The sequence below is a fragment of the Bidens hawaiensis genome, unplaced genomic scaffold (assembly GCF_021521415.1).
Source record: "Bidens hawaiensis isolate Kalapana, Puna unplaced genomic scaffold, B.hawaiensis_p1.1 tig00040642_1, whole genome shotgun sequence".
NCBI classification, from domain to species: domain Eukaryota; kingdom Viridiplantae; phylum Streptophyta; class Magnoliopsida; order Asterales; family Asteraceae; genus Bidens; species Bidens hawaiensis.
This window is the reverse complement of record NW_027497187.1, coordinates 1-11950: the sequence shown is the minus strand read 5'-3', so window position 1 is coordinate 11950 and position 11950 is coordinate 1. Positions and strand designations below refer to the sequence as shown.

At 44.3% G+C, this 11950-nt stretch overlaps 1 protein-coding gene across 1 annotated transcript; it reads left to right on the top strand.

Moving 5' to 3' along the window:
• Positions 1-1259: 1259 nt before the first annotated feature.
• LOC143592262 (F-box/FBD/LRR-repeat protein At1g13570-like) lies at positions 1260-2308 on the top strand (the record flags this gene model as incomplete). The annotated part of the gene is made up of 3 exons (XM_077072214.1): positions 1260-1889; positions 1960-2067; positions 2150-2308. Coding segments are annotated over exons 1-3 (897 nt in total), but the record flags the coding sequence as incomplete, so codon positions are not given.
• Between the last annotated feature and the right edge of the window lie 9642 nt (positions 2309-11950).

Genomic DNA, 11950 nt, shown 5'->3' with positions numbered 1-11950 from the left:
TTGTATAGTTTACTTTATTATTTCATATAAATGCATATTTAACTCAAAAAAAACCAAAAAAATACACGATTCCATAATAAAATATCAGTTAATTTATGTTCAAAAAACAATACAAAAGCACTTGATTTTCAAACAAAGTTCTTTTAAAATAGATTTATGTCATCGGAGTGTTGCATGCATCGAGTTCACGATCGTTTAAAAGAAGAAATTCACTTTCATCGCCATCCTCATCAACAAAAGTATAAGTACTTTCATTTTTAACAATAATAAATATGAAGTTTTAGTTACCTATATTATAATATACAAAAATCACATGAAATAAGTAGCATATTAAAAAAAAAAAAGTGGGCCTGAAACATAAAAAATCTGGTAGGCTTTTAAACCGTTTTTTTTATGAAAACTGGCCGGTTTAACGTTCATAAAACTGTTCAAATATACCGGGTACAAAATATCGGGGTGCTCACCAAAATCCCGTTCAACTGATTGAACCGGTTTTTAAAACACTCCGATGACATAAATCTATTTTAAAAGAACTGCGTTTGAAAATCAAGTGCTTTTGTATTGTTTTTTGAACATGAATTAACTTTTGAATGATATTTTATTATGGAATCATTTATATGAAATAATAAGATAAACTATACAACCTGGTTGAGCCTCCCGGTACAACCGGTTGTACCATTTTTTAGTCTAATCCGATACGAATAAATTATCGGTTTTTAAATGAATACCGATATAAATGAAAGTTATGAAGAAAATAAATACATAGTGGAACAAGGGGTGTTCAATATTTCGATTAAACAGTAAACAAACCATTTTAGCTTTGGTTAAGTTTCACAAAAAAAAGTTTTATTCAGTTAACAAATAACCTTAACGTTTTCGCCTGGGCCCACTTTTAGGTTTTATCTAAGCCCAACATAAGAGAAAACCTTATCCTTTTAAGTTTTATCATCATTCATCAACACTTTGACCAAAATCGATCTATCTGTAATCATTGACATTCTTCGAATCAAGGTACTCTACGGAACCCCTCGATATGTATTTACAGTTTACCGTCGGTTTTAACTTCTAGGTGTAGTTTAACTCTTTTATCTTTTTTAAAAACATTGTTGTGGTGCTTTTTATAAGTTAATCACAAGCAAAAGCATAGCTACACCTATATATGTACTTTATGCCTTATGCCTATATGTCTGCATGTTAATATTGTTTTATCTTAAATTGATCTTCACAGTTGTAGTATCGATTCAACAAAACACGCCGAGATGAAAGCTAAACGCTTGACTAAAGCTCAACGCTTGTCTAAAGCTAAACCTTTACCTGTGGATATAATCACCACACTTCCTCAAACCATAATAGAAACCATCCTATGTCTTTTACCAATTAAAGAGTCAGCAAGGACAAGTATCCTATCAAGGGAATGGAGGTACAAATGGACCAAAATTCCTAAACTCGTGTTTTATACACCGTCTGGAGACCAAATGATGGAGACACATCAACTTTTCTGTGCTATACACCAAATTATGTTACTGCGCCAGGATCAAATACACGAGTTCACCCTAACCATTGATGTAACTGACGAATATTCAAAATTTGGTTACCCATTTTATGAAGTTGATCAAATAATGCTTCATTTGTCGAAGAACCATAATGTCAACAGATTAACACTTCGGTTTGATGAACCTTGCGAGAGTTCAAGTTATAATTTACCCGTATTCTTCTTGTCATTGCATCACTTAACGGACCTAGATCTTAGTTGGTGTGACATTGACCATCAACTGACATTCAATGGATTTGGTAGCCTTACAAGCTTATCCTTGGAATGTGTAGGGATCTCTATAGAAACTCTTCTACATCTTTTATCTAACTCTCCATCACTTAAGAGCTTTAGTTTGGTAAGTAACTTATTCATTCTCTTGGAATTTGGGATTTGGAAACGTATCTGAGTATAGTAAGTTGTTGCAGCTTATGCTCGAAGAAAATATAATCGGACCTGAAAATTCCACCATGATTGAGCTATTCAAGTGTTTACCTGTGATTGAACATCTTTCTATATGGAGTAACATTATCCTGGTAATATTTATTCACCTTTATATAACTGATGTTTTTTTAGCATTGGATGTTGATCATTGTTTTGGTCTATATATGGTTCAAGTGGTTTGTTTCAGACTTGGTTCCACAGGAGCTTCCAACCTCACTAATCCACCTCAAATCCTTTTGTTTCGAACAAATGACTTTTCAAGATGGCTATGGATTGACTTTTCTTGCTGTTTTAATCAAAAACTCTCCGAACTTGGAGAAAATTGATCTAGAGGTTATAAATAGTATCCTATTTGTCATTCTTTTTTTTTTGTTTTTTTCCTAATCTCATGCCATACACTCACACAAAAAATAATGACTCTTCTCTGCAGATTAGTCCAACATGTCGTTCTGCAAAATATCATTCTAATGTTTGGTTGGAGCATATATCAGGTGTTTAGTTGGAGCATCTAAATGAACTGAAGATTAATAATTTAAAAAAATTGGAGGGTGAGTTAGAGTTTGTGAAGTTTATCTTGTCTAGGTCGCCCAAGCTTAAAAAGGTTAGCATAACAACCATGGTTGCGAAGGATCAGGAGTCAAATATGTTAAAAACTCTCTTGCGCGCCCCACGTGCTTCCATGGTAGAAATTGACGTTGTTTAGATCGCTCAAGTTTTTTCCAGAATTAACTATTTTAATGTTTTGGTTGAACTCTTTTTGGATGTTTTGACTTCCACACAATCAGTAGCTAGTCCTGACAATCTTAACGACGGGCTGTTTTGGATTTTAATATAAATTTATGGGTTGTTTTGGGTTAAGATGGTGACTAAAAACTGCAAATTGTGTATTAATTGTGAAGCTGCCAACTTGTCAAGTTTAAATGGTTAGGAGGTAAACACATGAGAAGGAAGGTCATGGATTTGGGAGTAGTGTGAATTAGTAGATGTATGTATATAACGCTTCGGTTCGGTTTTAGTTAAGTATAGTTGTTCGGTTAATCTATCAGTTTAGTTCGGTTAATTTGGTTTTGTAGATGTATCACAATTCGGTTAACCGAACCAACAAAGTTGGTTATAGATGAAAAAGAAGAATAAGCCGAATCAGCATTTATCAATTTTCTTCGGTTATCTTGGTTCGGTCACCCCATATTTTGGTTATGGTTTAATTAGTTTGTTTTTCTGCTCATCCTAACACAATTGGCCATTTTTAAATTGACGTTTGTTCGTTTTTGTCAAAACTTGTTCTAACTCAAAACTAAAATGACCATTTTTAAACGAGAACCTTCACTGATTCGAACGCTTTCTAATCTATTACTCTAAAGTACACGTTTTGTTTCAAAAACAATGAAAATATAATCCAATAACAATGACAAATACAAATACTTGTGTCTGTATCTTTCATTCTAAATGTCAAAAATGTACCAAAAACTCAAATGATTGAAGAAAAAAAAGAATTGATGAACAAAGACAAAAGGTAGATTTGCAATGGTTTATAGATTGTGCTACTTAGGTTTGTCAGCTCTCGAGCTTTAATATCTAGCATGGTCTATTAACCATGGGACGGTAAGTAAATTTGTCATTCTATCTTTGCTCATCGGTTCTTTTTTACTGCAACCATTACGACGTTTTGAATATTTATTGACATTTAGGATGAACAATATAAGCATACAATCTATATTAATCGGTTTGTATTTATTTTTCTTATATGTTAATATTTTCGTTTTTATCTAAACAAAGTGTGTTTTATAGGTTGGACCCCCATTCGGACTTAAGAATGCCGGGTCCACATACCAACGCCTGATGGACAACCAGTTTCATGCCCAAATTGGGAGGAACTTGGAAGTCTACATGGATGACTTTGTCATCAAAAGCCCTGACGCAGAAGCGATGTTGAAAGACATCGAAGAAACTTTCAACACGCTCAGGAAGATAAACATGAAACTCAACCCGAGCAAGTGTGCCTTTGGAATGGAAGAAGGGAAGTTCTTGGGGGTCATCGTCACTAAAGATGGCTTCAGAGCGAACCCTGAAAAGGTCGAAGCCATTATCAAAATGGAATCACCTACTACCATCAAACAGGCTCAGACACTGAATGGACGACTAGTCGCACTTAATCGCTTTTTGGCAAACCATGCGGATAAGTCGTTTCCTTTCGTGTCAACGTTGAGAAACTGTTTAAAGAAAACGCACTTCCGCTGGACACCAGAAGCGGAAGCAGCTTTTCAGGAGATTCAGTCACGCTTGATCGAACTCCCAACGCTCACAGCACCAAAAGCGGGAGAGGAGTTAATCATATACCTTTCCGCAACAGATAGAGCAACCGGGGCAGTCCTGCTAGTAGAGCGAAAAGGCATCCAGATGCCAATCTACTATGTCAGCCGTATCCTAACAGACGTAGAACCCGGTACTCTACCCTCGAAAAATTAGTCTTAGCACTTATACACGCTTCACGCAGGTTAAGACGATATTTCCAGGGTCACCCAATCACCATTCTCTCCAACTTCAAACTTGCAAACGTTCTAGGCAAACCCGAGTTATCGGGACGCCTAGCCAAATGGGCAATTGAGTTGGGGGAATACGCGATAAAGTATAAGCCAAGACCAGCCATAAAAGGCCAGGTTTTGGCCGACTTTATTGCGGAAGTCACCGCATCGCGGGAAAAAGAGTGCCAGGAAGAGGCTCAACCCTCTCCAGCACAAGACATCAGTGATGTCTGGCGACTCTACACTGATGGAGCAGCCAGTAACGAGGGTTCAGGCGCAGGGCTGAAACTAACCAACCCAGCAGGCCAAGAATACACTTACGCTATTCGACTGGATTTTCCAAGTACGAATAACGAAGCCGAGTATGAGGCATTCTTGGCTGGGCTGAGAATTGCACGTAAGATGGGAGTGAAACACTTGGAAGCCCACGTGGATTCCATGTTAGTAGCCAATCAAATCAACGGGACGTACACGGCCGTGAACGACACAATGGCCCTGTACCTCGCACAAGCAAAAACCCTTATGCGCGATTTCAACGACTGCAAAGTCATACACGTCAAGCGTAGTGAAAACAAATCTGCGGATGCGTTAAGCAAGCTTGCATCATTAGCCTTCACCCACTTGGGAAAGGACATCCGCATTGAACTCCTCGAGGCACCTTCGGTCCCGCACAAGGAAATTTGTGTCTTCCAAACCGGCACAGAAACGTGGATGACACCAATAATAAAATACCTCGCGACAGGTACACTACCAGAGTCAAAAACACAGGCAAGAAAACTACGCTGTAAAGCACTGAATTATCAACTCATCGATGACATCCTTTACAGACGTAACTTTCTTGGCCCACTCTTAAGATGCGTGGACAACCAAGATGCTGACTACCTCCTAAGGGAAGTACACGAAGGCATCTGTGGAGTACACGCAGGTCCCCGCGCTGTTGTAGCTAAGCTAAACAACGCGGGATACTTTTGGCCGGGGATGCATACGGATGCGCTGGCATACATCAGAAAATGCAGGTCTTGCCAGCTCTACGCACCCAACACGCACCGCCCGAAGAATAAACTTGTTCCAGTCACCTCTTCATGGCCATTTCAGAAGTGGGCCATCGATGTGACAGGCCCATTTCCTACAGCAGCAGGAAATGTTCAGTTCCTAGTGGTAGCCATCGACTACTTCACCAAGTGGATAGAAGCAAAACCCTTAGCCCAAACAACCGCGAAACATATCAAAAAATTTATTTGGGAATTTATTATTTGTCGTTTTGGACTTCCACAGAATTTGGTGAGCGATAACGGCACCAACTTTGCTGACAAGAAGCTACAACAGTGGCTGAAAGAACTTCAAATCACCCACACCTTTACCTCAGTGGCACACCCGCCAGGTGTACTGGTGAGGTGGAAAGAGCAAATAAGAGCATCGTCGAAGGCATAAAGAAAAGACTCTTGGAACACAGATCCGGCTGGGTGGACGAGCTTCCGCACGTCCTTTGGGCAAACAGAACGCTGAAGAAGGCCAGTACGGGAGAAACCCCGTTCAGTCTCACTTATGGCACTGAAGCCATGGTACCGGTCGAAATTGGTTTACCCTCACCAAGGGTCTTGATTCAGCCAGAAGACAATGATGCGGAAAGACGGTTAGATCTTATGCTAACCGAGGAACGCAGAGACTTAGCCGCAGTGCGTGAAGAGAACTACAAGCGACAAATGCAAAAGTACTACAACACGCGGGTAAAACTCTGCAATTTCAATGTAGGAGACTACATACTGCGTAACAACGAGGCTTCGAACCAAGAACGCCCAGGAAAGCTGGCCCCGGTCTGGGAAGGGCCATAAATTATCAAAGAAGTTCTGGGAAAGGGCGCGTACCGGCTCGAAAGGCTCGATGGCACTCCCATCCCAAGAACATGGAATGGAGCTCAATTACGCAAATGTTATATGTAGATCAATTCCAAACTTGTAAAGAAAAGGCCTAGAGCCACTTCTAATGGAAATGATTCTCCTTTCACAATGTGTTGATAGCCTTACCTTTATACTTATGAACTTCCCACACTGATGTGCCGGTATTCACCGCATAAATAGGGGAAGAAGTAAGTCGTTACGTGTGGAAGGCGGCAAAACCCGCATAAACACAACGGTAAAAATTTCAAGTTTTAAGAAAAACCTACACGCAGGTCAGATGTAAGTAAAGTTTAGCCATCCTTGTAAGTGCAAGTGACGGTCTTACCCGCACAATCACGAACAAGGAGGCAAAACTTCAACCTATCATCTACCACGTCCAAAGGTTAACTTATTCTGAACACTTAGAAAATTTCAAAGGAAAAGATGAGGAAAACTTCTACGCAGGTCAGATATAAGTAAAGTTAAGCCATCCTACTAAGTGTAAGTGACGGTCATACCCGCACAATCATGAAAGAGGAAGCGAAACAAACTTATAATTTGCCACGTTAAAAAGTTAACTTATTCTAAGTACTAAAGAAATTGCTAAGTTAGATCAAAACATGCGTAAAATAAACAAGGCAAACAACTAACACAATCTTTATTCCATCAAATTCAAATATTACAAAGATTGCTGGGTGCATACCCGCATACAAAAGAAGCTATACAAAAGCAAAAATCTACGCTAATGGTGGAAAGGGATCTTCAGGATCAAGCTTCAGGACCACTTCCACTTGGACCCGCTCCATCAGTAGAGCGTGGTGGTTCAAGGAAAGCTTTAAGGATAGCTAGCCCATCATCAGCAGCAGCGACTTCGTTCACCTTCTCCACCACCGGATGCGGGAAGGCGGCATACTGGTTCACTGCTTGGTCATAAACAGCTTCAGTATCCACATCATACAAAGAGAAGTTGGAAGGCAGGATGCCTTTCTCAACAAACCCTAGACCAAGCAGGAAGCCGGCCTTTTCCCCATCCTCATGAGAAGTGTTGAGGGCTGTGCTCATAGCATCGTCATAAGACGTCTCCGTGAAGACCCGATGCACAACCTACAAAAATAATACAAGTATCAAAAACCTTTTCTATTTACAAAGAAAAGCGTAAAGACATGAAAAGCTTACCTGAGACAACGCTTCTCGAAGAAGCCATTCCTTGGCAACCAGAGCTTCTTGGAGGGCGTCTTGAGCTTGGGTACAGGCGCGTTCGGCTTCACTTTTATTGAGGTTGGCAAGCAACACTTCCTTTGCAGCAGCCTCTTCGACGCCCTTTAGCTTCCGCTCAGTGTGGTCAAGCACGCCCCTCTGGTCCAGGATCTCTTGGAGCTTCTTCGTGTCCTCCATCGCCAAGGCATCATGAGCCTGTTGGAGCGCCTCTAATTTAGCTTTAAGTTCCTCATTCTCGAGGCGTAGAGGCTCAGCAACAGCTTCAGCCTTGGTGGCCCTTTCAGTTGCGTTCCTAGCAGTTTCCTTAGCCAGCCGAAGCTGTTCGTTAACAGCTTGGGCAGCCTTGGAACGGGCCTCGAGACGGGCCTGAACCTCAACTTCAAGGGCCTTGAACGCCTTCTCCTTCTCCGCAGCCGCGGCGGAGAGCCTCCTATTCTCCTCCCGGACAGCCCGCGCCTGAGCTACTTCTTGAATGCGAGCTGCTTTTAACTTGTCATTTTCACGACAAAGCAGCTCGACGCGCGGCTGCATCCGGGCCAGGAGAACCCGAAGCTCATTGGTTAGCCTACCCTCCTGGTAGCTAGCCATGGCTTCCCCCAACGCACCACTGGGAGCTGCGTGACGAGCCCACTCCACGCACTCCACAGGTGTGCGAAGGGTTGTTCCTCGGCGGATGTTCCATCGTGGAACATACACTTCATTGGAATCCGACACTGCAAAAAACAAAAAGCAGTTAGGAAAAGATGATATTAAAAATAAATAAAAATTGGGCCAAAAGAACCCTACGTACCTGTAGGGTCAATAACAGGCCGATAGCCGCCAAACCCATCACCTGAACCTAAGGGAAATCCGTCCAAAAGGTCAGGTAGATGGGAAGGAGGCAGAGGTTGGCGAGAAGCCCCATGCGTACCTGAAGGATCGGTCGTCGTTGCCGATGACGGAGGAGGCATGGTGAAGGCCGCCGCGGTCGCCGCTGCGGAGTCCGCAGCAAAAGTAACCGCCGGCTCAGTGAAAGATGCGGTAAAAATGGCACTGACAGCCGGCGGTGATGTCATCACAGCTGGAACAGTTGGCTCAATGGAATGAGCAACTGAACCAGCGGAAGCAGGCGCAGCCGCCTGGGTCGTCGCCTCAGGTAGGCTGACCAAGCCTACCGTCATGGGCGGGGGGGGGGGGGGTACTCCTCCCCGCTCCACCCTGGAATGCGTCAACATCCACGCCTGCACAAAGAAGAAGTATTAATGATGGAAAGCTATGCAGTTAAAAATATAGTTTGTACTTACGGGTTTTCTTGAGCCTAAAAGTGCGGACAGGCGGGGATGAACCCGATGGAGCCGGCCTCTTCACGCCGGTCACCGTTGTCATCCTGGGCTCTCCGGAGGTGACAATCGTCGCAACCTCCGGAGCAGTGGTCTTATCACCACCGGAGTTCCCCGCCACCTCCTCGCTCTCGGCCTCTGAGTCGGACCGAGGCACTGGCTCGGCAGTGGAGGCCACCTTCTCCTTCCCCTTCCCGCCGGCAGCCTTCTTCTTCCGCACCAACGGAGGACCATCTGCGGATTCCTCATCAGAACATAAGATTAGAGGAATTCCAGCAGAGGTTTCAACATTGAGGGGTCGAGGGTTGAATAGCGCCTTACCTGGCCGCCTGGCGCTCAGGATCTCGTGGCCTAGCGGGTAGACCTCCACGAACCGATCCGCCGTTTGTTCTAGGATGGGCAACTCGTTCTCATCTAGAGCACGAGTACCCATCCGAGCGGGACTGTCAGCCTCCCGCGGATACAGGAGCGACTGCAAGTCGTTCCCCTCTGAAATAAACAGGAAAGAAGTTAGAAGAGATTCTAACTCAACAAAAAGAAACAGAGCATACCGTAAGGAACAGAGTTCAAACCGTATTCGAGGACGATCGGGATCTTTCGCGAATCCGCATCCTTCCACATCCGGCTCATCCCGAGCATCACCATCCCGGACTCCGCAAACCGGTAAACCGGAGATTGGACTCGGGATATCTTCGAGAACCATTCCGCCTCCTGGTAGTTGGAGGCGTGAAGGCTTGGGAGAGCTTGCCCATTATTAAATTTCATGGCAAGGGGGATGGCGCGAGCAGAGATGTAGAAGAACTCCCGCTTCCACGAACGAAGACTGCGCTGGGTTGCGCAAATCTTCAAACCCTTGATTCGGGTTATCAGCGTATACCACCCCTGGATGCACCTCCAAGAGTAGAAGGTCATCAGGCGGTCGACGAAGGGCTCAATGCCCAGAATCCGGCACACCCACTCGAAGTGGCGAATCTTCGCGATCGCCATCGGGTGCACCTCGGTCAGGTGCACACCGTGCCTCTCCAGGACACGGTACACAAACTTTGTCAAAGGGAACCTAAGATTCCCATAGACAAAGAATGCAGCATATACCCCGATCTTGCCTCTGGGGGCATCATACACCGTCTGATGAGGTTCAGGAAACTCAGGCTCGAGAGACTCGAGCATGAACTTCCTGACGATGTACTGATATAAATCGACAGGTAGAGCACACTGGCACTCGCCAGCAGTACTCTTGTCATCCTTGTCGGACGTGGATGACGGGTGCTCGGCGTGCACCCCAGCCTCCTGGACCTGTACCCTCAAGATCGTAAGCAGACATCTTGCAGATATGAAAGAAAACGATTTCAAGAGAATGCTCGATTGAAAAGGTGAGTATTCGCCGGAAATCGTTCTGAAGATGAAGAGAAAAGTGAAAGTGTGAATTACAAAGAACCCTCTCCCCCTTTATATACTAATCGCAATTAATGCGATGAATTTAATGCGGAAGAGAGAGAAATCGAAGGTGCAATGAAACTATGACACGTGGCAAAAAGCAAGCTGGCAACAGCTGTTGAAAGGACGCGTACCATTAATTTCGCGGCCACGCGCCCGAAAAATCGCGCCCACGCGCCTGAAAAAGCGTCTGAAATGACCAGGTACTGTCACGTCACCATAACTTCCTGCACGTCCTGACACAGTCAGAAGAAACCGTCGCACGACGTTTCAGCAGTTTGGACTGTTCTTATCCTTTCACCAACTCTTCGAATTTCAAAAAAAATCAAAAAGATTCAAAAGTAAGCGGGAAAATACCCCTTACCTTGGCAGCCAAGTAACCATAAGACGGGTGCGGGTACAGTGTCAAGGCAAAACCCTTCACATACTTAGCACCCGCAGGGAATTGACACCAGGAATACCTTGGAAGTAAAGTAACCGTAAGACTAGTGCGGGTACAGTGTCAAGGCAAAACCCTTCACATACTTAGCACTCTGCGGGGAATTCAAACCAAGAAGGATCTTCTGAGCCATGCTTGCGGAAACGGGAATAACATCCCCGCATGACGGGAACGTCGAGAACTATATTGTTTGAAACTCCAAGATGGAATTGGTGGTTTTAGCATAATTGATCACTATGTTGAAAACTACCAAAACCCCATGGAGAATCCACACAAGTGGGACTCAACGCTCCTGACTTGCGAGGAGGTTACAAACCTACCCGCTTCATACCCAAAGATCAAGCAGAAAAGTCGGGAATTTCTGCGTGACATCAGGAAAACCGCGGGAAGAATCCCCATGGAAAACCTTAAAACTAAACCCTTTTCAAAACCCTTTACTTAAGTCCAAAAGTTCACCTCACTTTATTAATAATTCATGAGAAGAACATTGGACTGGGGGGACTTGAAGAGGTAGGTCCCAGCAGAGCCCAGTTGGACCCGCAAGACTCACCTTGAACAGGGACGTCTGCGCAACGACCAACTGCTCCCGCAGGACCCACCATGCTCAGAGAAAACCTTACGCGCAGTACGCCAGCTGTACCCGCAGGGAAAGCCTCCCAATGGTGAAGTACCCCGCTTGTTCCCGCAGTTGCGGATACAAGCCATCAGGGAAGGCTACCCGCACTGACAGCAAGGCTACACGCACAAGGCACTAGCTACTTCAGTAGTCACATGAAGGGATGAGCAAGGCGGGAATACTCCCGCCTAAATGAGCCAGTCCGTATGCTTCTGGAAGATCTTTTGTACTATACCTACTAAGGTATGGGCAGAACAGACGATCTGACCAGAACAGCCCATGAACCAATCACAGGGTGACAGCTCACCGACAACAGTACGAGGAGGAGCACCCTCTAGTACTGTTTGTCACTATTAGCCGCTGCCTACTCACCAACCCTTACTATGGGACGTGCGCAGCATACAGTTGGTGGAACAGTGCATAGCCGGCAGTAAAGGAACAGTGTACAGCCGACCTTGTTACTGTCGGCCGTAGTCTATCCACCAACCAGCATGGCCTGTGCGTAGTCCACTGTTGGTAGAACATGAATACTATTCAGCCGGCTGTACCT